Below are 26611 nucleotides of genomic sequence, written 5' to 3'. Positions count from 1 at the left end.
GAGGGATGGCTTGGCAGTCAAGATACTTGCTCTCTAGCAGAGGACCCAGGTTCAGTTCAAGCAACAATGTGGTGCTCACAGCTGTCCATAACTCCAGTTCCAGTGCCGCCTTCTGGCCTCCAAAAGCACCAGACATGCAGGCAGTGTGCATACATACATGTAGGTAAAACATTTAAACACACAAAATATAAATAAATCTAAACTTTTTGTAGATATAAAATTCTGTCTCAAAAAAGCCAAGTGGTGGTGGCATACACCTTTAATCCCAGCACTCAGGAGATAGAGGCAGGTGGATCTCTGTGTTCAAGGCCAGCCTGGTTCCAGGACAGCCAGGACTGTTAAAGAGAAACCCTGTCTGGAAAAACAAACAAACAAACAAAACAAAGACAAAACAAATTTTTAATCAAGAGCAGCTTTGATTCAACTAGATCTGGGTACAATGACACATGCCTGTAATTCCAGCACTAGGAAAACTGAGGCAAAAATACCAGTTTTATACTATCTTTGGCTACTTAGCAAGCTCTAAGTTTACATAAGTGGGATCCTGTTTTACAAGAGAAAGAGAGTGTGTATTTAACTGAACCAAATCTTTTATGGGATCCCTTACTGGTATACATCACACTTGTAGACATCTGTTTAAAAAGTGAACAATTTTTTTTTTTTTTTTAATGAAGCAAGACTATAAAACAACCAGAATTAGGCATGTCAGTGAATGCCTGAAGCACTAGCTCAAGAAGAGGCAAAGGCAGGAGGATAGACAGATCCAAGTAGATCTGGGTCAGCCCAGGTAATATAATGAGACATAATCTCAAAAATAAATGCCAAAAATCTAAAAAAGAATAATCAGGTCACGATTTCAGAAGCAAAATTTTCTCAAAATAAAGTATTTTGGTAGAGGAATTAAGCTATCCAAGTTCTAGTACATACATAAAAAACCCATGCCAAAACTGATGTAGTACATGTAGTCACATGTACTCGTAGTCCCAGTACTTGGGAAGTGGAAGCAGAAAAGTCAAGAGTTCAAGGCCAGCCCAGGCTGCATGAGACTTGCCACATAAACAAACCTTTCAAAGTGCTTAAAGAGATAACAGACTGACTCCCAACTAGGAGGAAATCTACACAAAAGGGGTCAGTAACAAAATATACATTAAAAAATACATTCAAGGGGTGGAGAGATGACTCAGCAGTTAAGAGTGCTCATTATTCTTTCAGAGGAACAGGAAGGAGTCTGATTCCCAGCAGTCACCTCAGGCAATTCACAATTTCCTCTGGGGCTCCAGGGGATCCCATTCTTCTGGCCCCAATTCACATTCACAAGCCCCAGACCCATAATATTTAAAATAATATTAATTAAAAATTGTTAAGGCAACTGGCAGAAAAACTACTGTAATTACAGTTTTATACTACCTAAAGGTGCTTTGTGTGCCCTTGTTTGAAAGAAAAAAGTAACAATCACTTGTCCTTTTTAAAAAACTATTTCATGATTTATTTTTATGTGTGTGAGTGTTTCTCCTGCATCTGTGTCAGTGCACACAGTGTGCACAGTCCTGAGAAGACTGGGGAGGAGGACTCATGAGCAGTGACCATGTGGATGTTGGAACTGAACCTGGGTCCTCTGGAAAAGAAATGTTCTTCCACTGAACCATCACTTGGCTGCTTACTGGAGTTTTCTTTCATTTTTCTATTACAATTTCACATGAAAAAGAAATTAGCAAAAAGGAAGCTAGCTTAAATTATACTTTAAAAACCCATGAAAGAGGAATGAATTAAGAGAAAAAAAATTAGGCTAGCTTAAATTATACTTTTAAAAACCAAAGCAATTATAGAAAAAACTAGTCACCACTTTTAAGATGAAAAAAATGGCAAGAATCTATTAGTAAGTCTAAATAGAAAATGACATTTTATAGATTGCTACTCTGCATTTTATCACACAACACTTAAGTCTAAACTACTGAAAAATTTGTTATCTTTGTTTTAAACAAAAAAGCAACAAGAATTTATTCAAAAAGCATTGTTAGGCTCACCTTTCTGTTAAATACACATTTTCTTCAATAAGATCAAAGTAACAAGGCATCTTCCCCAGCTTGGCAAACTCTTTCCACCGCTGTGGGTCCCTGAAGTCCTCCATAGCGCAGGAAGGCCCCATTAGCTCTGACTGCAGGAGCACTGATGTCTCTCCTGGCTCGCTCTCCACTCTCATTTTCTTTCTAGCCTGCAGCTCACCGTCACTCTCAGAGTCACTCTCCACTTCCTGCCTTCGTTTTTTAGGAGGGCCTCTCTCTTTTATGTCATTTTTTTCAAAGTTTTTTGAAAACTCTTTCCTTTCATTTGGAACGAGAGTATCCTTAACTGAATTGCTGCTTATTTCAGGTGCTTGCACCGATCCCTTGTCCTTTTGATGGAACAAGAACTTACTGGACTGGCTTGGAAAATGTGATCCACTTCGTTGATCCCAACTCTCCTCTTCACGATCATCTGTTAGCGAATCTGGTACCTGCCCTTGAATTCGGTCATAAGCCACCCCAGTTCCTGTAGGTCTGCCTGCTGATCTTGGATCCCAATAGCCATTGCCTTGCCAGTAACTATGGGTTCCAGCAAAATGTTCAGCACTTTGTTGATACTTGTGTGTGCCACAGGCTCCATAGCTGCTGTCAGGTTGCTGATATGTGGTAGTGGGTCTTTCTTGTTGGGAGAAATCCCACCCCAGGTTTCTGAGCTCTTCTGATGAGTGCAAGCCATCCATATGGGAAATGTCACAAGAAGAAAAGTTCACCTCTGTTTTCCCTAGTCTACTACTATCTGGCCTGTTAGAGAAAATCATCTGCTGCCGAGACTTATTTGGGATATCTTCAAAATCATCAGAAGAATAAACTGGTAGCTCTTGTGACCTAGATGTTTTGGCTCTTACTGTGTCCTCTGAATTCAGGTGACCTAAAGAGTCAGATTTCAAGTCTGTGTGACTTGTACTATCAACCCCATCACTTTGAGAATGAGCAATTTCAGGCAGGTGATTATCTACTTTTCTGCTGAACTGTGAATAAGTTTCTGGATTCCTCTCCGTTCCTTTGTGAAGGAAGAATTTTTCAGTCTGAGGACAGCCTTTACTTGTCATATTCTCAAACTTATCCTCATATGAATGTCTCCTTGACTCTAATCGTTCATCTTCCCAATGGTCAGAATAATGTCGGTAGCTATGACTGCTCCGAGAAGAACAGGGACTCGTCTCTTCCATGGGCAAAGTAGAATTCTTTGGCACAACCACAACAGACTGGAGACGGTGTCTTGGAACACTGCTATCATCAGACTCTGTATCTTCTGAACCACTTTCCTCGCTTGAACTTCCAGAAGATGCAGAATAATCCTCATGGACAGTAGATATTTCAGGAATATTACCGCTACTGTCACATTTTAAGGTGTAAGTTATACTGTCACTGTCCTCCATGGTTAAGTTCAAATCATAAGAAAATACAACCTCTGAGTCATCAGAAGTGTGTGTACGCGATCGCCCTTCTTCCTCATCTAAGGAGATTTCTGTTCTTCCTCTTCTATCATGCAATATGGAATTCCCTTCTTCTTGAGCCTCTTGCAAAGACTGCCCAGATAATACATTATTATACCTGTTTTCCCAAGAAGCAAACCCCTTTGCTGAATCAGGAAGGGCACTACCCACTTCTGTTTCTTTCCCTGCATACTTTAAAAACTCTGTGCTTTTTTTACTCTGCACTGCATCTAGAACTGGAGATGTATTCTCTTCACACCTTACTCCTGACGGAAGAGATGAAACAATACCTGAACTCCCTACAGACTCATACACATCATCAAAATGGTTAAGTGAAGCTGAACCAGTGCTACCGATGCTCTGCTTATATTCATCACATGCACATTTTGAGTGCTGATCTGTCAGCTCTGTATTATCACATAGAACTATTTCTGATTCCAAATGCACATTCATAAAGCTATTTGAAGAAATCTTCACAACTGAAGTTTCAGGATTTTCAGCTTCAGAGTTCTCATTTGGAGAACAATATCTATCTGAATCTTTGGTTTTGCAGCAAGAACGTCTCTTATCAACTGGATCTTTAATTAATGTTTTGGGATAATCTATAGTCTTAACTGGCAAAGACACGAGTTTATCATGGTGTGGTAACAACAAGGGTTCTGTCTCCCTAAACGGGCTTTGTGACTTATTATGCTGCCTATAGGTATCATCCGAGTCGTCTTCTTTGCACCTACCAATATTCTGAAATCCATTTGATGAAAGCATGCAAGCCTTGATCAAAGGGGACACCTCTGATCCAGTCACACTATCATCAGAAGTCAATGAAAAAGCATCTGTTTTAGAAGCACAAAATGTTACCGTATCAGATTCCGTCTCTGGAGATCCATTTATATTTAACTCAATGGAACAAAAACTTCTTAACTGATCATTTTTCACTTTTGATAATGACTCCAATTCCTTAATACTATCATGGCTATCATGTTCTGTAAATTCACGCTTAAGAATAGGAGATTCATCTAGCTTTTTAAAAGTAGGTGAATCATTTAATTGATTTGATGGAGATGGAGCCCCAGTCTTTTCTCTTTCAGGAATTTTATTACTTGTTCTTAATTCACTACCTTTTGAACAAGGAGTCTGCAAACTAAAATGAGATTGTTTGTTTTCCTCATTTAATTCTGTACAACAGAAAGAATTCTTAAATTTATCAGACTTGGATACAGGTTTTGAAAGGGCAGATTTGTAACGGGAAGCACTGTTGTCATGCTTGGAATAGGAGGACCCCCGTCGGAATCCCAGTTCAGTTGGGGGAGAACAACATCTTTTTATGGCTTCATGGTCTGAAGTCCGCTTGGATTCTCTTTCTAGTTTTGAAGAATACTTTCCTCTTCTCTCCATCTCTAAGTAAGAGGTCTCAGTTTTACAGTCCCGATCAAATTTAGAGTAAGATGATGATGTCCTTAGGTCTCTGTAGGAATGGGATGAGGTGCGCCTTGGATATGTCTTCTTATATTCATCCTCAGAGTCGGAGCTCTCCCGTGCCCTGTTATCCGTATATGGCCGAGAATAGCGTGTCCTCTCACGGTAAGGGGAACTCCTATGGTAGCGCCGATCAGAATCATAATAATGAGATCGCTCTGACCGAGAATAAGACAAACTGGTTCTAGAGACTCTGTCAGATCTAGACCGCGATCGGCTCCGCCTTCGGTCTCTTTCCGACCTACATCGGGAAGATACATACCGAGTATCTCTTTCAAGTTTTGAGTAGCTGAAGTATTTATCATCTCTCTCTGTTTTAGATCTCGATGATTTCCCCAAATCCTCACTTTTTGAAGGTGCTGAGCTCTTTTTAAAATCTCTTTCCTTCTCAATGCTTGTTGAAGATTTTAAATCATGTGATCTTTGACTGGAGGAAGTCCGTACAGAATCTTCATCAGATTCTGAACCAAGAAATGTGCCTTCAAATTGTGACGATTTCTTCTTAGAACTTGCTTTTTTAGAACTGAGGCTTGTCTTAGAACCATCTGAAACTTCTTCTTCCTTCCCAATATGGGAATCTTCTCTTTGCAGGGGATTATCTGCTTGTTCCCTCAAAGTCTGAATTGTGTGTTCTTCCAAACTATTAGATACAATATCCTGCTTCATACCCACCTCTAAAGATTCTGGTACAATTTTAATTGGTGGTTCTTTCTGAGCACTATCCACTGGTAAGGGTACTGGTGCAGTCATTGGTACTGTTACTGGGGGATGTGGCAAGGCCACTGGCTCTGATGTTGATGCTGGTGGTGAGGGTGATGTGGCTTGAGGAGGGGGAGGAGGGGGAGGGGGAGATGAAGGTGGTGAGTCCACGGTTGATTCTGCTATGACTGCTGGTAACTGTATTGTAGGAGGGGGAGATGTGGCTGTAGCCAGCTGTGGCCTGGATGTCACGTGAAGGAGATGTTTCTTAAAATGAATTCTACCCAATTCTACTCTTGACTTTGGTGGGGAAGATTCTTCTGTAGTAGGAAAAGTATCTCCTGTGTCCATTTTAGCTTTAGGGCTTGAGTCTACTTGAAGAGGTGTAGCTGGTGAATTTGGAGAATCACTCTGCTTTTCATTGCTAAGTGCAGTGAGAAACCTATTCTGTAAAGTTTTCTTTGTAAGACTGAAGCTGAATGACACCTTCTGCCGTCCCTGTTCCTCCAAATTAACTTTTGTCTTCGTGCCTTTGGGCAAAAATCGACTAGAAGCAACACCTTTGAACACTGGTCCTTTGATGAAACCTGTTTTCTGCACATTTTCAATCTTTGCCTACAAAAGAACAAAACAAGTACAGTAATAAAAGCTTCATTTCAAAATGTATCATATTAAAATTGTCAATATCAAAATTTTAAATGTCAGAGAAATTTTTAAAAATCAACAGTAGCATGACTTTATGCTACCGATGGAATTTAGCTTTTCATTATGAAACATTTAGGCATAACCAAAAGTATAAATAACGGGTCACTAAGTATCCATCCCCAGCATTAACAATTACCTGTACTTTTTCCATTTAATACTACATTACATTAAACAATTTTATCCACTTTGGCACTATTTTCTAGATGCCTAGTCTTTTTTTTTGGGGGGGGGGCTTTTTTGTTTTGTTGTTTTGGGTGTTGGTTTTTGTTTTTCAGTTTTTTGGACGTCTGTTTTCTAGCAGAATCTTACTGAGCAGCCCCGGTCTCCTTCCAACTCATATTACTCCTCCCACTCTGGCTCCCCTGGGCTGGGATTACAACCTTCAACTACCATGCTCAGCTCAAGCAGCATTTTCAACCAGAATTTTTTTAAGCCTGATATGTGGATGATGTTTATACATACAGCAGTAAGTAACATCTCAGTATACAAAATATTTTGTTCTTGTGTTTTATTTATCTAAGAAACACCAAAGATCGAGTAAACCAAGGGTCTCCTAACATCACATAGAATCAATAGAGTAAAGAGTAAAAATATATGAGCCATACACTAGAGAATATTAAATCAATAGCTCTAAAATGAAGCAAATACATTGTTTGGGGTATTTATTTTTACTTTAAAGCAGGGATCAACAAGCACCAGGCAATTTTAATGACCTTCTCTGGTGCAAATTAACCTGTTACCACATTCATTTTATTGATAAAGTAGAAAAAAGGGCCAGGCCTTCTACCGTACTAGAAATTACCTTAGCACCCACACTACCACTATCTCTGCCTGGGCTATACACACTTTGGTAAGGCTAATTTATTTTTTAATATCATTATGTGAACAAGATACAGCTAAACCAGGTGGTGGTGGCGCATGCCTTTTTAATCCCAGCATGTGGGAAGAAGAGGCAGGCAGATCTCTGCAAGTTGGAGTCCAGCCTGATTTACAGGACAGGCTCCAGAGCTACAGAGGAACCAAAATCAAACAACAACAACAAATATAGCTAAGAAGTCTTCTCTGTTACCTGAGGAAGTCTCCGACAAACCACCAGTGGAAATGGTGGGAGTCAGAAGTTAAAGGCGTAACCTAGGTTGCTGAAAGAATAACAGAAACACAAACTCAAGCATGTATGTATGTATGTTGAGACAGGGTCTCTCTAATGTAGCCCAGGCAGGCCAAGAATTCAGAGAGGTAAGTCTGCCTCTGCCTTCTAGTATTAAAGGTGTGCACCATCACACCCAGGCCTCAAGCCTATAATAATATCACAAGAGATATTCAAGTCCAAATTAAAATTTTGGCATCTGTAAAATTTTTCTAATAGATGTTCTTTAATTTATTTTGGCTGTTTAAATGAGTAATTTTCCTCCTGAATATGGTATAATTGAAAATCAATTCTAAAGCCAGGTGCAATGGTACATGCCTTTGGTCCCAGAACTCTAGAGGCAGAAGCAGGCATATCCCCGAGTTTGAGGCCAGCCTAGGCTAGACAGAGAAACTGTCTTGATAAACCTAAAAAGAAATAAGAAAAAGCATACAGTAACTTCAAGTGAGGAAATAAAAGCTTTTACATTATACATACATATTATTCATATGACAGTGGTTTTCAAATACTTAAGAAACAACCTATGTTTCAAATTTTACACAGAAACTTAATAGACAGATAAAAATCTGTTTCTAGAAATACTGGTTTCTGCCACCTTTCTAAATTTCTTGTATCTTTTAAATTTTAACTTCATTTCACAATCAAAATAATAGTTAACTTTAAATATTTATTTCTAGCTTTTATCTAGATTCTAAAATGTACTTAAATTCTAAAATGTACTTGAGTGACAAGGTCAATTATACTTACCTCATTTTCTTCTTCTCTATTCCCATTCAGCCAAGAAAACATGCAAAAGAATAAAAAGAATCATAAATACTTAAAACAAAATGACTACTAAAACAGATACTTAAATAACTTGTGCTTCTTTCATTGTCCTAGTGACAGTTTTGTAACAACTACTTACTGAAGCTAGTGCAAAACCACTATGCTTGCATCATCTGATCTTGAAGATTATGTGTTCTAATAAGTAACAAAATGATTGTTCCAAAAGCAATTCCAACATAAAGGAGTAAATATAAAGACTGAAATATATACAATGTAGCAGCAAAGTGGACAACAACTCAGTTTTAAAAAGACAGGAATGCTAAGAATCCCGAGAAGATAAGGATTAGTTTTTAAAGAACTTACTTGTGGAGTAACCCCAGGCAAAAAGCAACGATTAAAACAGACCAGCTCCTACAAGTAAACTAAAAACCAACCATTCACTGGTCGGGCGTTGGTGGGGCGTTGGTGGAGCACGCCTTTAATCCCAGCACTCGGGAGGCAGAGACAGGTGGATCTCTGTGAGTTGGAGACCAGCCTGGTCTACAAAAGCTAGTTCCAGAACAGCCTCCAAAGCCACAGAGAAACGCTGTCTCAACAAAACAAAAACAACAACAAAAAAACCCCCACCATTCTACTGTTACCTAAGTATAAGGTATGAGATAGAAAAGGGTGACAATTAAGTGGAATATAAGTAGCAGTGGGCATGTTTCTGATGAAATCACATTTGTATGCATGGGTAGGTGGGTCCCAATTTCTTATTTTTTAATTATTATATTTAAAATAACTATTCATCAGTCCGTTTGCTAAACACAAAATATGTATACTGTGCTCTGCATCACAGTGCCACAACCCAGCACCTGGTATTCTAACACAGATTCACAGATTCCTATGAAAAATCAAATACCAAGCAAGACTGGTTTTGGGGGGGGAGGTTAGTTTTTGGTTTTGTTTCTTTTTTGGGGGGGGGGGGGGTCCAGACAGTGTTTCTCTGTGTAACAGTCACAGTTGTCCTGGAACTAGCTCTGTAGACCACGCTGGCCTTGAACTCCCAGAGATCCGACTGTCTCTGCCTCCCAAGTGCTGAGATTAAAGGAGTGTACCACCACCACGCCAGCTTCAAATACCAAGTGTGGTGTGCACTAGTGCCATCAGGGCACAACAGGGGGACTATCTACATGGGAAAAGCAAAGGTACAAAGGGTATGACAAGTATGCTGTTTTGTGGACTATATGGCAAGACTCAAGCACACTACATGCTTGAAGCACTCCTTAAAAGAAATATACAAAAACCCTCTCCAAATGTAGGTTTACATAGTATTCAGTTGATCTATTAACAAGCATTGATAAAAGTTAGAACAAAGCAATGGCTAGTTGTGGTGAACAATGCCAGTAATCTAAGCTATAAAGCTCACTGAGACAAAAGGATTCCAAGTTCAAGGACTGCAAGGGCTACATAGTTTTAAGCCAATCTGTACTACTTAGCAGACCCTACCTCAAAACAAAAAGATTAAAAATGTCTGAGAAGGAGCAGGCATGGCGGTGTATATTTTATGGTCCAGTACTTGAGAAACAGAAGCAGGAACATCCAAGGCCAGTTTTGGTTGCATAGTGAGCCAACAAGGGCTACATGAGACCTGACTCAAACAGAATAATTGAGTAGTTATACCTCAGTCAGTGCTTGCCAAATGTGAAATGCCCCAAGGCTGGCAGATGCAGGTGAATCTCTGTGAGTTTGAGACCAGCCTGGTCTACAGAGCGAGTTCCAGTACAACCAGGACTGTTATACAGAGAAACCTTGTCTCAAAAAAAAAAAAAAAAAAAAAAAAAAAACAAGGGTGGAGAGATGGCTCAGAGGTTAAAAGCACTAGCTGCTCTTCCAGAGGTCCTTAGTTCAATTCCCAGAAACCACATGGTGGCTTACAACCATCCGTTATGAGATCTGGTGCCCTCTTCTGGTGTGCAGATATACATGGAAGCAGAATGTTGTATACATAATAAATAAATAAAATCTTAAAAAAAAAAAAAGAGTGCTTGTGTAGAGGGAAGTTTCTGTCCTGCCTGGTCCTGCAGCCATTCAGTCCCAAATAAACAGAGGCTTGTACTAGTTATAAACTGTTTGGCCTACAGCTCAGACTTATTACTAACGAGTTCTTACACTTAAATTAATGCATAATTCTTATCTATATTTAGACACATGGCTTGGTACCTTTTCTCAGTAAGGCATTCTCATCCTGTTTCCTCTGTGTCTGACTGGCGGGCAACTCGCTCACTCTCCCTCCATTTCCTCTTCCCAGCAATCTCCAAGTCTGGTAGCCCGGCCTATACTTCCTGCCTATTCGTTTTATTAAACGAATAGAGTGACAAATCTTTCACATCATGCTTGTCTAACACACATGAAAATACCAGGTTTAATAGCCAGGACTCAAACAAACAAAAAATATTTAAAAAGCTGGGCGTTGGTGGCACACGCCTTTAATCCCAGCACTTGTGAGGCAGAGGCAGGTGGATCTCTGTGAGTTCAAGGCCAGCCTGGTCTCCAGAGCGAGTGCCAGGATAGGCTCCAAAGCTACACAGAGAAACCCTGTCTCGAAAAACCAAAAAAAAAAAAAAAAAAAAGAAAGAAAGAAAAGAAAAGAAAACAATGGTTATAACACTTTAGTGTTTGGGATTTTAAAAACACATACATTCAGGCAGGAGAAAAGAACTAAGAGCACTGGCTGCTCTTGCAGGGGACTCTGGTCCAATTCCCAGCACCCACAAGGCAGCTCACAACTGTCTACCCCTAGAGTCACTGACATCCTCTTCTGGCCTCCAAGGACACTGCATACATGCATCATGTGATGCATAAGCATACGTGTAGGCAAAATACCCATAAACAAAGTAAATTTGAAGAAAAAAATTGTAAAAATATAATTATAAAAACTATGTTATTACATATACCTTCCCAGAGAAAACTATAACTCTACATATCGTCCCAAAATCTCACACTAAACACTTAACATGATAATAAGATACTCATACACATATGACATCATGACTACCAAGTAATCAATGCAAGAAACACAATCAGTACAAAAGTCTGAGATAAATGACTATTATAACCAAACTGAAGAACAGAAGCTTATCTACTGAATGCATAATCTATCCCTGCCCTTTACTTTTACAGACTGAGTTCTTTATGCTGGTCTGCATTAAATAGGAGGGCAAAAATAATCGATGCTCAGTCAACTCTTGCGAATTGCTACAGACTTTTACACAAATTAGCAATCTTTTGAGACAGTCTTACTATGAGACAGTCTTAGCTGGCCTGGAACTCCCTATGTAGACCAGGCTGGCCTCGAACTCAAGAGATCTGCATGCTTCTGCCTCCCTAGTGCTAGGATCCAAAGCATGTACTGCCATGATCGACCACATATTAGCTTTTAAAGTCTTGCATTCAAGAATTAGTTCCTGACACCCATGACGGTTTACAACCCACTATAACTCCTCACTGGGGATCTGACACCCTCTCTTAGGCTTCTGTGGGCACCAGATATGCACGTGATACACATATATACTTGTAGGCAAACAGAAGTACAAAATAACAATAAATATATCTTTTAAAAATCTCCAGACTGGGCGGTGGTGGCACATGTCTTAAATCCCTGGGGAATCAGAGGCAGACAGATCTATGTGAGTTTGAGGACAGCCTGGTCTACAAAGCCAGTTTCAGAACAGCCAAGACTACAGAGAGAAAACCTTGCCTTAAAATAATAAAGAAATAACAAATTCCCACCTTCATGACTAGAGATGTAACTCGGTGGTACAGTGCTGGCCTAACTTGTAAAGACATGGTTTTAATCCCCCAATCGCCACTGCAACAAGCAGAACAAAAAAAACACACCTTCAAAATAAAAACAATGAAAGTAAATCTGTGACACTACTATCTTTATATACAAAGAACTCTTTCCTTCATTAATACGTTTGTTTGGTATGAATAAGAATGATTCTTGGGGCTAGACAGATGACTCAGAGATAAGAGCTCTTCCAAAGGACCCAGGTTCAATTCCTAGCACCCATAAGGCAGCTCACAACTGTCTGTAACTCCACGATCTAACACTCTCACAGACGTACATGCAGGAAAAACACCGATACATATAAAGTAAAAACAATTTATTTTAAATCATGATTCTAAAAGCTGAGTATGGTGATCAACACCAGTAAATCAGCACTTGGGAAGCAGGGGTAGAAGGACAGAGAGTCTGAGGCCATCCTAAACTACTTGACAGAAAGGAGGAGGAAGGAAAAGAAAGAAAAATATTGGGTTGGTCTAAGGGAGATGAATAGACAAAACCAAAAATGGTAAAACTGTCAACCTGGATGAGAACCCTGAAAGGGGTTGGGGGGAAATGTTCATTATACTGGGGCCCACTCAGCCATCTGTGACTGTGCACAGGCAGAATTACCAAATTTGAGTTCTAAGACTTTTACTTACTTTTTTTAACTTTCAAGACAATACATAAATACAAGAATAAAAACCAGAGAATAACCAGAGAATAGTGTTACTATGAAGAATGTTTCTATAAATTAACCTTTACCAAACAGCATGCAATTATACTTTATGAACATTTACTGTGAGGATTCAATGGAAACAAACTTAGTGTGAAGGAAGGTAAGATCTTAACAAGAAAAGACATAAAAGTACCTAAACTATGCAATGAAGGCACAAGCACTCAGGAGGCAGTTCAAAGCCAGAATGAGATATATAGTATAGAACACCCTGCTTCATAAAAGCAAAACTTCAGCTATGATAATGCAGGCCTGTAATCAGCACAGGGGACAGAGGCAGGAAGATGAGATAAGGCCATCTTCAGTTGTACAGTAAGTTAGAAGTCAGTCTGGACTACCTGGGACTGTGAAACGAAAAACAAAAAAAAAATTGATTAAAAAAAGTCTAAATTTGAATAAATTCCAACATTTTCTAAACTAAGTTAATCCCAAAAAGCAGGCTACAGGGGGGCTGGAGAGATGGCTCAGAGGTTAAGAGCACTGACTGGTCTTCCAGAGGTCCTGAGTTCAATTCCCAGAAACCACATGGTGACTCACAACCATCTGTAATGAGATCTGGTGCCCTCTTCTGGTGTGCAGATATACATGGAAGCAGAAAGTTGTATACATAATAAAATCTTAAAAAAAAAAAAAAAAGAAAAAAACAGGCTACAGAAGAGATGTATAAAACTGATAGCAATACTGTATTTATCATAATGAGACAATGTGTCTAACACCCTCCACACAACATTGGCGTAAAATGTTTAATAAACGAGAGCTGTTAGGGATTTGTTAGAAATGTATAAAAAGTCTTTGATCACACTAGTCTTCTCTATTTGAATAAATACATCTTGCTCATTTCCTACATTCTTGGGATTCTGGCACAAATTACATGCACAGTAAGTAAATTTGAACTTCAGTAAGAGATGAAACAGAAGTAAAGAATGGTTTAGAAGTGAGTAGGAACAAAGGGAAGAGCAATATATTTAACTGGGTTCCAGGCCAGTGCCAGTCAACTCTGCTTTTTATCACACAGTGAAACGGACGGAGACTTAAAAGTTTAGAAACATAGCCGGGCGTTGGTGGCAACCACCTTTAATCCCAGCACTGGGGAGGCAGAGGCAGGCAGATCTCTGAGTTTGAGTCCAGCCTGGTCTACAAGAGCTAGTTCCAGAACAGCCTCCAAAGCCACAGAGAAACGCTGCCTCAAAAACCAAAAAAAAAAACAAAAACAAAAAAAAACAAAAAAAACAAAAACAAAAAAAAACGAAATAAATTAAACAACAAGAACCCTCAGTGCTCTTGAAGAGGGCCTGAGTTCAGGTCCCAACACCCACACAGAATGGCTCCCAATTGCCTGTAATGCATTCATGTACATACAAATATTCATAACTAAAAATGAAATCCTCACTCATATAGAAAAATAACAGTGGAAGCAAAAATGCTTAGGCAGTGAATGTCATAAAAACATACAGCTAACAAAATAATTTCCAGCAAGCATATGCCTAGATGAAAAATATGCTACCTCAGATTTTAATTCCTGCCCCTCATTTCTCACACCATTATCATCATCATCATCATCTTTTTTTTCAAGACAGGGTTTCTCTGTGTGGCTTTGGAACCTGTCCTGGAACTCACTCTGCAGACCAGGCTGACTTCGAACAAAGAGATCCACCTGCCTCTGCCTCCCGAGTGCTGGGATTAAATGAAGGCTTGTGCCGCCGACACCTCGAACCATTATCTTCTTTAATAGCAAAGAAAAAAATACTCCAACAAAGAACACTAGGTTCTCCCTGGTAGTCACACTATTATTCTAAAGCACCCAATATTGTAATTCAGTAAAGTCTTTTCTACTCAGCCACCATTTTAATGTGTTCTTATCTGCTAGTAGCATTACTTTCTACACAAACTATTGTTAATGTGTAATATATATTATATGTATAATAAGCAATATTGCTTACAATTGCACAACTGGCTTCCTATGTCATTACATAATAGAAGTTTGGTTTTTAATGGGCTTGGTAAATCGACCATAAGAGTATACCTATTTTGGTTACTTTAAAGGAACTTTTAAAGCACATTTTTACCAATTCTTCCTTTCTGGTTTTGGTGTTTTGGTTTGGTTTTGGTTTTTTTTAAGTCAGGGTTTCTCTGTATAGTCCTGGCTGTCTTGGAACTCTGTAGAACATGCTGTCCTTGAACTCACAGAGATTCCCCTGCCTCTCTGCTAAGATTAAAGGTATGCGGCCAGACGTTGGTGGCGCACGCCTTTAATCCCAGCAGTGGGGAGGCAGAGGCAGGTGAATCTCTGTGAGTTCGAGACCAGCCTGGTCTACAAGAGCTAGTTCCAGGACAGCCTCCAAAGCCACAGAGAAACCCTGTCTCGAGGGGGAAAAAAAAAAAAAAAAAGATTAAAGGTGTGCGCCACCACACCCTGATGTGAGTGCACACTTGGGTGTGCATGCACTGGTGTTTTGACTGTAAGTAGTGTGAGGGCGTCAAATCCCCTGGAATTGATGTCACAGAGCTTCATGTGGATACAGGGAATTGAACCCTGGTCTTCTTGAAGAGCAGCCAGTGCTCTCTCTCAACTGCTGAGCCACCTCTGCAGGCCTACATTTTTACCAATTTCTAATTAGGTACTTTATTGTGTGTTAATAAAATTCACCTCCTTACTTCAGATTAACTATACTGTCAGCACAGAAGCAGCACTATAAAATATGGAGTTTATGTCTTACAATTCACATAGTTGCCCTGGGAATAGATAAATTAATGGCAGTCATATATATTTGGGGGGGGCAGTCACATTTTTACCCTGATGACTTTAAAAAAAAAAAAAAAAAAAGGCCAGCTGGCCATGGAGGGAGGTAGAAGCAGGCGCAACTGTGTTTGAGGCCAGCCTGGTCTACAGAGGAAATTTCAGGACAGCCAGGGCTACACAGAAGAAACCCAACCTTTCTCAAAAAAACAGGAAAACAGGCCAGGTGGTGGTGCCACACACCTTTGATCCTAGGACTCAGGAAGCAGAGGCAGGCGGATCACTGTGAGTCCAAGGCCAGCCTGGTCTACAGAGTTAGTTCCAGGACAGCTAGGGCTGTTACACAGAGAAACCCTGTCTCAAACATCAAAACCGAAATACAAAACCAAAAAAAATCAGGACAACGAAACTAGGGCCAGTGAGATGGCTTGGCTCAGCAGGTAAAGGCACACACTACCAAGGCTGACAATCCGATTTCAATCCCTGGAACTCAAATGGTAGAAGGGAATGACTCCCAAAAGTTGTTCCTGACCTCCACAGGCACATAGGTACTCACACACACATAAAATTAAAATAAGCCTTTTGTGCATGTTGAAGAATAGAATAAATGGGTTTCCATAGCCTTTATATAATTAATATTTGTTCTACTTTACATTCTTATGTGTCAAACTACTCAAAGAGTATACAATTAATAACTTTTTTTTTGAAAATACTTATAATTGCTTTTTTTTTTTTTTTTTTTTTTTGGTTTTTTGAGACAGGGTTTCTCTGTGGCTTTGGAGGCTGTCCTGAAACTAGCTCTTGTAGATCAGGCTGGTCTCCAACTCACAGAGATCGCCTGCCTCTAATAACTATTTACCAAGAGGCAAATATCAGACAAAAGACTCAAAAATGTAAGTTACAACATGTTTCAAAAAGAACATTTAGAATCACTATATAACCCTTCCTAAAGAGAAAGAACACGCCAGGCGTTGGTGGCACACACCTTTAATCCCAGCACTCGGGAGGCAGAGGCAGGCGGATCTCTGTGAGTTCCAAGCCAGCCTGATCTACAGAGCGAGTGCCAGGATAGGCTCCAGAGCTACACAGAGAAACCCTGTCTCCAAAAACAAGAGGGGGGGGGTCGTCTAACCATACTTGGCAAGGAAGTGGGCAGTAGCAAGAGCTATAGTCAGAAACTACCACTTGCTCCAAATTCTTACAAGCCCACAGCAATGTTCCCAGTAAGCAGCCCTTCTATCGGGCCTGTTTGCACAATTATATTCTTATCAACACCCACATCATCCCAAAGCTATTTTCACCAGCAAGATGTTAGCATTTGACAGAAAAAGCACTCTAAAATAAAAGGCAGCTTTAGAGACACACCAACTTTAGAACTCAATTGAAATTCCCAATTTACTTACTCAGCTGGAAAAGACACTAAGCAGCCACTAGGCCTGACCAAAATCAAACAAAGGACTACCAGACTTTACTGTTTGTAAAATGCCTCATTTGTGTTTAGCAAATACAGGTAATCATAAACTACCTCCAAATTTTAAGTACAAATATACTTGGAGATTGAAAAAAATGGTTTGATTATAAATATTAAGTTACCTGAATGTGCTAAGAGAATGCCTTAAGGTCATATATTAAAACACTTAGGGAATAAGAAGGATCCTGATGTCATGGTGTCTCTAACAGCTCAGCCAAAAATACGTTTTCAAAAAAAATTAGGCTGGTAAAATGGCCCACCAGGTAAAAAGCAAGGCTCATCACCTCTGTTTGATCCCTAGAACTCTATTACAATGAGAGAACCAATTCCCAAAAGTGCTTCTGACTTCCACATTCAGTACAGCATTCACATGCCCACCTCAGACACATAGATTACTCACTAATTTTCACACACATGCACACACACACACACATTAGGGGAAAGTAATACAAATGGCAAATGTCTAATACTGGTGGTTAATCTAGGCTAAGAGTATAGTACAATGGCTCATGTCTATGCAAGTATTTGTTAAATTGAGTCAAAAGGATTGGGAGAGTCTTTAAAAATGTTGCACTATTATAACCTGTGATGGTGGAGTGGAGAATGGGTTTTTCTATCTCTATTTCTCTATGCACATGTCTATAATCCCAACCCCAGCAGTCTAGGGACTAATGCAGTAAGATAACCATTTCCAGGCCAGGCTAGGCTACACAGAAAAATCTTGTGTCAAAAACAAAATGAGGGGCTGGAGAGTTGGCTCAGTAGTTAAGAGAATCTGCTGTTCTTGTGAGGGACCCAGGTTCAATTCCTAGCACTCACATGGAGGCTCACTGCTTCCTCAGGCATGCATGCAGTGCACAGACAGGCAAAGCATTCATGAGTAAAATAAATCTAAAAAATTAAAAAAAAAAAAAAAACACACAAGCTACATTTTCTCAAAAAAAGATCTAAACCTAATTGTTGGTGATTCTAGATATAAACTATCTCTCTACATCTTACAATAGTGTTAAGTTCCCTACAAAAATAATGTACTATTCTAGTTTTTGTTGTTCAGTGAGTCTCTAACCCAAGTTGGTCATCTTTTGCTGTCACTCACCATGACTATTCTATCTTCTCAGCACAACTAACAAGATTCATGGAACAACAAAACTAGGGTTAAAAAGTTACTAGAATCCGGGTGGTGGTGGCACACGCCTTTGATCCCAGCACTGTGAGTTCGAGATCAGCCTGGTCTACAAGAACTAGTTCCAGCACAGCCTCCAAAGCCACAGAGAAACCCTGTCTTGAAAAATAACAACAAAAAACTTATTAGAAGTACCTATTAAGAATAAATCATGCCAGACCTTGGTAGTGAATGTCTTTAATCCCAGCACTCAGGAAACAGAGGCAGGAAGATCTCTTTGAGTTCAAGGCCAGCCTGATCTACAGAGTGAATTCAGGCCAGCCAAGGCTACAGAGTAAGACCCTGTCTCAAAAAATAAATAAAAATCATGCTGAACACAGTGGCAAACACTTCCTCCACCACCATACTGGGGCTCGAATCCAGGGCCTCATGCATGCCATGCAAAATGTTCAAGCACTGAACTCTATCACCAGCATTATGATTTCTTTAAAACAGGGTCTTACTAAGTTGCTACACGGCTGGCCTTGAATTAACTCTGTAACCCAACCATGCCTTGAATATTTGATCCTCCTGCCTCAAACTACTAATCACTAGTAGTATTACTAGTCTGTACTATCAGGCCTGTTGATGGTACACACCTGTAATCCTAGCCCTTAGAAGGCCAAGGCAGGAGGTGAGGGTCACCAGGAGGTTACCAGTGAGAACCTGTCTCAACAGCAAACACCAACAAAAGAAGCTCACACACTAAATCTTCACAGTGGAGCTTCAAAAGAGCATTCCTTGCCTCATGGTGTCACACCTATATATTCTCTAGCCTTGGCTACATACTAGGATTTTATTTAAACTGTAAACCAAGAAGAATTTTTGGCCTTATTTTTCTACAGTGGATGTTTTGGTAATCTCATCCAGTCTAGTGGCTTTGTACACTACCTAAATAGATGACTACAAATGTACCACCAGCTGGGTGGTGGCGGCGCGCACCTTTCCTCCGGGCACTTGGTAGACAGAAGCAGGTGGATCTCTGTGAGTTTGAAGCCAGCCTGGTCTACAAGTTACTTCCAGAACAGTCAGGGCTGTTACACAAAGAAAATCTATGTTGAAAAAACATTAAAAAAAAAAAAAAAGTTTAGACCTTTTCCCTGAACACAACTTGTATAACAACCCAACCTCCATGTCTTCAAAAGCATCTCCACTTTACTATGCCTAAAAAACCTACTCACCCCAACTTGCTCTTTCTACATCATCCCTAACTCAGTGAGGGCAAGTTTCTAACTGACAGACCGTCATTAACTTCTCTCACATGTCACATGCGTCAACAAATCAAATTTAGTCCTCAACGTACATTGAGCATCCGTCCATCTATTTCAGATACTACCTTGGTATAAGCCACCAGCAACTCTCTTCTGGATTACTAGCTTCTTTACAAGTCTTCAGGCTTCCACTCTGTTCCTCTCTGCAATGCTACAAATGATCCTTCTGAAGCTGAAAGCAAATCATATCATTCCTCTGATTAAAACTCACAGTGGGGTGCACATGCAGTCCCAATACTCAGGAAGCTGAGGCAGGAAGGTCATTAAAGCTCAAGAATTCAAAGCCAGCCTTGGTTCCTCTCAGAAACAGAAAAACAAACAACCCTAGCCAAACCTTTAGGTCCCTACAAAGCTTTATGAAATATGCACCTGTTCTACTGTGAACCTATTTACTGTCACTTTCTTTCTCATTCTAAAGTGGCCAAACGCAGAAGAGCTTATAACCCTGCCTCAGCACATTAGTACCTCTACTTGAGTTCCAATGGTTGCTGCCCTGCTACCTCCCCCAACTCCCCACTACACACACACACAAACACACACTTTTTTTTGTTGTTTCTGTTTGCTTGTTTTTTGGTTTTTCTGAGACAGGGTTTCTGTGTAGCCCTGATCATTCTGTAGACCAGGCTGGCCTTGAACTCACAGAGATTCACCTGCCTCTGCTGGGATTAAAGGGGCATGCCACCACCATCCAGCCACACACATCTCTGCCTAAATATTACTCTCTCAAAGATGCTTACCAGTTTATCCCATTTTATATTGTGACTCCTTTAACAATAACAAATTACTCATATTCTAAAAGGATATCCTAAGGCATGTTACCTTTGTCCATTCTGCATAATTTATTGTTTATTGACCTTACTGTAATGTAAACTTCACAAGGACAAATTTTTTTTGTTGTTCCTATAGTACCAACCTTTAGTAAAGACAGACCTGTGTTTTAAGAAAAAAAAAAGGGGGAAAGAAAGGCCAACATTTATCATTTGTTTGAAGACTAGGATTGGATGTACTATGCCCTCAGTATCTACCCCTACACTATAATGGGTACTTAATGCAGTTACTCAAATGATTATAGCCATTCACCTGAATACTTTAAGCCAAGACCTACACATATGCATCTGACTAAAGAGTGAGTGGAAGACAAATACAGACAATCAGGCCCCACCTCAAACTTTAATCAAACAAATTTACATTTTACCTCAACTTCCCTTTTGCAAAGAATCATTTCAAACTATCCCAAGTCTGAGAGGGAATGACTTGCCTCCATCACAGCCATGTTTCCCCTCAACTTCAGTCAACTTCATCTTTTATCTTAAATCTTACCTCTCAATTTTCCCTAAAAACCCTGGCTAACAGCACTTGCACATACCACCCTCTATGCCAAAAGCAGCTCACTATTATTTTATGTAATCTTCTCCAAAGCCCCAGTAAGTTGCTACCATTAGGATAACCATTTCCAAAATAAGAAAACGCAAACTCAAAGATAAGTCATTTGTCTGAGGTTAAGCTGGTGTGCAAGCCCAAGTCTGTCTGACCCTGAAACCCGCTCTTTCACCTTGTTTTGTGCTTCCCTCCCAGTTTAAACTCTACTTCCTCCTCACATGCTCTATTCACTTCTCATTTCTGGGCCAGGCCTCATTTTCTTCCTATGTAAAACAGGTGGTATTGTTCAAGATGCCTACCACCATCTTCAGGGCAGTATTAAGAAAGCATTTTATAGCCTCTGCAGGTTAATAAACAGGAAAAAAATACACATGTATCAGAATAAACTCATCAATATTAAAAACTCTGGAGCAGTAAAGCCAGAAAAGCAATAAAATCCCCAAAGACTCTGAAAACCAATAGGCATTATTCCTTACTTGCACAGTAAAGATAGACTTGACTCCTTTCCCACACACTATGAGAAATGTTTTCCTCCAGTAAAAAAAGGATACAATCCTATTAGCTTCTAGACTTCACCATGCAACCTGGAAAGTCACCAAAAGGCTCTTTGCCTTTCCCGGGTTAGCATGTTACTTTGTACAATCACAATCAACATTATTGGATGATGCAAATTCCTTGAGGTTTTCCAAGTCTCAAACCAAAAAACCTGTAACAGAACTTTGCTAATGGACTGATGGTACAGTATATCCAAACACTCTAATTAAAATATTAATCCAGCCAGCATTGGTGGCACACGCCTTTAATCCCAGCACTCGGGAGGCAGAGGCAGGAGGATCTCTGTGAGTTAGAGGCCAGCCTGGTCTCCAGAGCGAGTGCCAGGATAGGCTCCAAAGCTACACAGTGAAACCCTGTCTCGGGAAGAGGAAAAAAAAAAAAAAATTTAACCCAAAGCCAGGAAATGCTAATGCCATGCTGGTTTACTATTGCAAGAAAGACTATGCATAGAGGTGATTTAGGTACCAAACCTATCTGCAAAGAGCAGACTGCACCAAGATACCAGAGGGCTGCTGAAGGGTCTCTGCAAGCTTAAAAGAAAGCAAGATGAAACTACTCAGCCTGTTATGTTGAAAACTGGACTGCTGAAATTCTCCCAACAGATTTTTATACTTTTTTTGAAGGCAACATAAGGATTTTGCTTTTTGTGTGGAGATAACCAACACTCCCACAAAATAACTTTTGTGTTACAATACCAAAGAACTATCATGGAAGATCCAGACATTTCTCCACCAAGGTGAAAAAAATTTAGCTAAGGCTCCAAAGAATGTGTAAAGTGTCATACTTTAGTTATAAACATTTAACAGTTTCACTTAAAATATAAACAAATGTTAACTTCGAAATGAATTTTGTGTGCTCTTAAATGTAGACATCAATAGTAGCAAATAGAGTTAAACAATGGTTTTTTCAAGTCGGTTATTGTGGTCTGCACCTGTATTGAAATCCCTGCGGTCAGGAGGCTGAAGAGAGATGATCCCAGGTTCAAGGCCAGCCTGGGATACTCACTAAACTCAAGACTAGCCTGGGCAACAAGGTGAGACCACTTATCTAAAAACAACGAATGATCTTGTAAGGGCTTAGGGAAGGTACTGACTCCAGACTCTGAAGTGGAAGCTTTCTTTCTGTTGACTTTTGTTGTTGTTCTGAGGCCTTCTTCAGCAAGCAGCCCAGGCTGCCTACAATCCTAAGTCAACTCAGGTGGTATCACAGGTGTAGACCACCAAATGTGACTGGAATGGAAGTTTGCTGGGCTATCAAAAGCCACTGCCCAATAGAAATATAAAAATGCCTTATGCTGAAAAGAAACTATATTTCGCATTGCAAGAGCACTATCTTCTTTAGAGAAGACATGGCAAAGAGATTCTGGGGTCTCTTAATCAAATCTTCACGCGAAGTACAAAGTCATCCTTGTAGGTAAGACTCAGTTACCTAAGAAATAGTATGCCTAAGTGTTCAAGCCTCATAATTGAGAAAAGAAACGTTTGTCGGGTTTTCACTTTCAGGTAAAAACAAAAAACAAAACTGGTGTCACCTCAACAACGAGACCAGGCAAAGCTCGCCACCATTACAAAACCCGAGTGCCAAAGGTGCAGAATGTGAAGCTCACAGCACCACTGGACCAGGGTCGAGCTCCCAAGAAGGGAAAAGAAAAAAAATCAAAACCAAGACGGCAACGCGGGGCCCCTCCACGAATCGCAGCGGGGAGACGCGCGCTAGGCCCTTCCGGTCGGAGTTGCCGTCACCGGCAGGCCGGGCGACGGGCCGAGCTTCCACCCGAGCCCGGGGATTCTCGGCCTATACTCGCCGGCGTCCTAAAGCCGACTTTGGCCTCGGCGGCGCCTCGGACTATGCACCACGCTTTGCAACAGGAGCTCGGGGCGCCGCAGAGCGTCCTGGAGGAGCCGAGGGCAGCGCCGAGCCCTAGGCCGGGCGACTGAGGACGCGGCAACGGCAGTGGAGGCCGTGGCCGCCCCTCCCCCACCGGGCCGCCCCAACCGCCGCCGCGACGCGAGCAGCGCTATCCTATCCGCGCCAGGCCCAACCGCCCGGCCGGCCGAGGCCAAGCGAGGTGGCCTCAAGTGGCTGCGCCGGGCCTGCTCCCCACCACGACCGCGCGAAGCCGCCGGGGGCCCGTTACTCCGCGCGCCGCCACCGGTCGGTCAGGACGCGCCGCCCTCGGCTGAAGCGGCCAACGGCAGCGGGAGGCCGCGGGCCTGAGACTTACTCAGGGGTCGGGTGCTCGGGATCGTAGAAATCCCCCATCTTCGGTGGCGGCTGCGACGGCAGCTGCTTCATGAGGAGCAGCTGGAGGCGGCGACGCTAGCCCCCTCCCCGCGGCAGGCCGATGCGGGGGAGGGGACCGGAGGGGAGGAGGCCGCTGGTCCGATCGCGGCGGCGGCAGGGGCCCCGCGTCGCTGGCTGGCTGGCTGGCTGGCTCGCCCGCCGCCCGCCCGCTCGCTCGCTCGCTCCTCCCTCCTCCCTCCTCCCTCGGGCAACCGCCCGCCGCTCTCTCCCTCACACACTCCCGGAGCGACGCGCACCCCGCCCGCTCACCCGCTCGCCCGCCCTGCAGCCTTTGCAGGCCCAGCCCCTTAAAGAGACACGCACAGGCAGCCCACCGGCCGCCAGTCGGCGCGCCAGCCCCAGCCCGCCGACCCTGGCAGGGGCGGGTGCAACCCGCGGGCCGGGACGGGCCGGGCTGGGCCGAGCCGGGCCTGGCCTGGCCTAGCCTAGCCTAGCCTGCGGCTTCCCGGAACAATAAGTCCCAGGGCTGAGTGTTGTAGGCGGGTCCCGGAGCTGGGGGGGACGCCACCGCCACCCCTCCCCGGGCGATGTCCCGGGGACAGCCCGCGGCCCTCGGGACGCCGGCCTCCGGGCTGTGAGGTGGCGCAGCTGACGCTCTCGCCCCTTTATTTCTTCTCCCTCGCCTCTTCATCCCGCTCTCAGCGCGAACGGAAACCGAGCTAAGCAGGGCGACGCTTCTCGGGCCCGGCTTCTCGGACACGCCCTCCTCCTCCCTCCACCACCGTGTCCCCGCCGCCGTCCGCCCTCACCCCCAAGTCTGAAAGGCTGGTGTTTGTTCTTAAGGCCTCGGAGGCAATGCCTGGGGGAAAGGTTATTAATTATCTTCTCGCAGAGGAAAAAAAAAAAAAAAGATAACGTGAAACTACGAGCTTTTTGTTTCTGAAGTAGAAGCAGGATTGCTCGAGAAACTGTTGGCTAAACTTACACGCCGTTGTTTATCCTGAAAGTGGAGGGTTTTTTTTTGGGGGGGGGGCGTTATTGGTTTTTCGAGACAGGGTTTCTCTGTGTAGCTTTGGAGCCTATCCTGGAACTCACGCTGTAGACCAGGCTGGCCTCGAACGCCTCTGCCTCCCGAGTGCTGGGATTAAAGGCGTGCACCACCAACCCGGCTTTTGTGGAGTGGTTTTTTTTTTTTGGGGGGGGGGGTTATTAGCCATTAATTTCTAAATTGGATCTACCAATAAATTGAAATGTTACCTTCAGAAATCTTCCACCAGCTAACTTTGTCGTGTTTCGACAGGATCTTCTGTAGTTTATTATATACACTCTCCTTGACCACTTGAATGCTGGGAATCTAGCTTATACAATATATTCTTAAGATTCTGTCTGTATTGCCAGGCGTTGGTAGCACACATCTTTTATCCCAGCACTTGAAAGGCAGAGGTGGGCAGATCTCTGAGTTCAAGGCCAGCCTGGACCACAAATCGAGTTCCAGGACAACCAGGGCTATTACACAGAGAAACTATCTCAAAAAAAAAAAAAAAGAAAGAAAAAAAAGATTGTGTCTGTGTGTATGGTGTGTACTGAGGTACACACATGCACTTGTGTGGAGATCAGAGGTCAACATTAGCGAGTCCGTTCTCTGCTCCTGCTCCTACTGTGTGGGTCCCAGGGGGAGCAACTTCCATCATAAGGGTAGACAGCAAGGGGTTTCATTGGCTGAGCCATTTCACAGGCTCCTAAAAATATATCTACTTTCTTTTTATTATTACATATAGAGATTAATCGGGCTTCCCCCCCTACCCCGGTAACTTTAGGCATATCATAGAGGGTCAGGGTTCACCAAACTCTCTGGGTTTCAGTCTCCCACAGCCATTTTGTTCTGCTTTTGTTGAGTTTTCATATGCAGCACAGAAACTTGCTGTGTACCCTACTCTGACCTTAAACCCCAAATCCTTCTACCCCAGCCTCCCTGGTGCTAGGATTGCAGGTGCCAGATACCACAACCTGCTGAAGATGAAAGTTTAAATGTGAACAGATTCTCTCCCTGATCTGAGGATAAAATGAGGTACTTGTGAAACCCTGAACTTCCTCTTTTTCTTTACTTCTTTGTATGTTTGTTTTTGAGACAGTGTTTTGTGCATCCCAGGTGGCCTTGACCTCTGTATGCAGCCAATGATGATCCTCCTGCATCCTACCACGCAGTGCTGAGCTCACAGGCATGCATCACCATAGCCAGTTTATATGCTGCTGGGGATTGTACCTCAAGGCTTCTTGAATACTAGACAAACACTCCGACTGGGGAAAACATCCCCAGTCCATAAATCCTTACACTTTAGCAGATATCAACACATTTTAGGTTATTATAGTCCAATGAATAAGTTCTATCTTGCACTATATAAACCAATAGCAGGCCATTTCTATCCATACAACACTGGGCATGATGGATTCTCTGGCTTCTACTGCCTTGCCTATAAAATAGAAGCATATCTACCACACATAATATTGTGAACATGTTTGTACAATGCCTCTCATTAAACAATAAGGTATTTTTAAGGCTTTTTTTTTTCTTGTTTATCAAGGCAGGGTTTCTCTGTGTAGTCCTGGCTGTCCTGGAACTCACTGTGTAGACCAGCTGGCCTTGAACTCAAAAAGATTTGCCTGCCTCTATCTCCTGAGTGCTGGGATTAAAGGCATGTGCCACCACCGCCAGTGTCTCTTGGACTGGAGAGATGGCTCAGCAGTTAAGAGCACTGGCTGCTCTTCCAGAGACCTGGGTTCAACTCCCAGCACCCACATGACAGCACACAACTGTAACTCCTATTCCAGGGGATCCAGTGCCCTCATACACACTTTTTGAAGGCAAAACCCAATGCATATGAAATAAAAATAAATCATAAAAAAATTTAAACCTTTTTTTTTTTTTTTTGGTTTTTCAAGACAGGGTTTCTCT

At 42.0% G+C, this 26611-nt stretch overlaps 1 protein-coding gene across 6 annotated transcripts in view; it reads right to left on the bottom strand.

Moving 5' to 3' along the window:
* Setd2 (SET domain containing 2, histone lysine methyltransferase) overlaps positions 1 to 23913 on the bottom strand; it is a 90795-nt gene extending 66882 nt beyond the window's left edge. For 2 of the 6 annotated variants that reach the window (XR_004769766.1, XR_004769767.1), the window contains exons 1-3: positions 23639 to 23910; positions 8274 to 8313; positions 2025 to 6289 (exon numbers count right to left, since the gene is read on the bottom strand). Coding sequence is in view for 4 of the 6 variants with exons in the window: in XM_027414684.2 (XP_027270485.1) it covers positions 2025 to 6289; positions 8274 to 8313; positions 23639 to 23709 (4376 nt within the window). In the remaining 2 variants the exon portion in view is untranslated. Of the gene's footprint in view, positions 1 to 2024; positions 6290 to 8273; positions 8314 to 23638 lie in introns of all 6 variants that reach the window. The other 4 variants (XM_027414686.2, XM_027414688.2, XM_027414684.2 and 1 more) reach the window with 3 other exon arrangements.
* Positions 23914 to 26611: the final 2698 nt, after the last annotated feature.

This window comes from Cricetulus griseus, chromosome 4 (assembly GCF_003668045.3).
Source record: "Cricetulus griseus strain 17A/GY chromosome 4, alternate assembly CriGri-PICRH-1.0, whole genome shotgun sequence".
In the NCBI taxonomy this organism is placed as follows: domain Eukaryota; kingdom Metazoa; phylum Chordata; class Mammalia; order Rodentia; family Cricetidae; genus Cricetulus; species Cricetulus griseus.
Note: the sequence above shows the minus strand (reverse complement) of the source record. Positions and strands in the feature narration are given on the sequence as shown.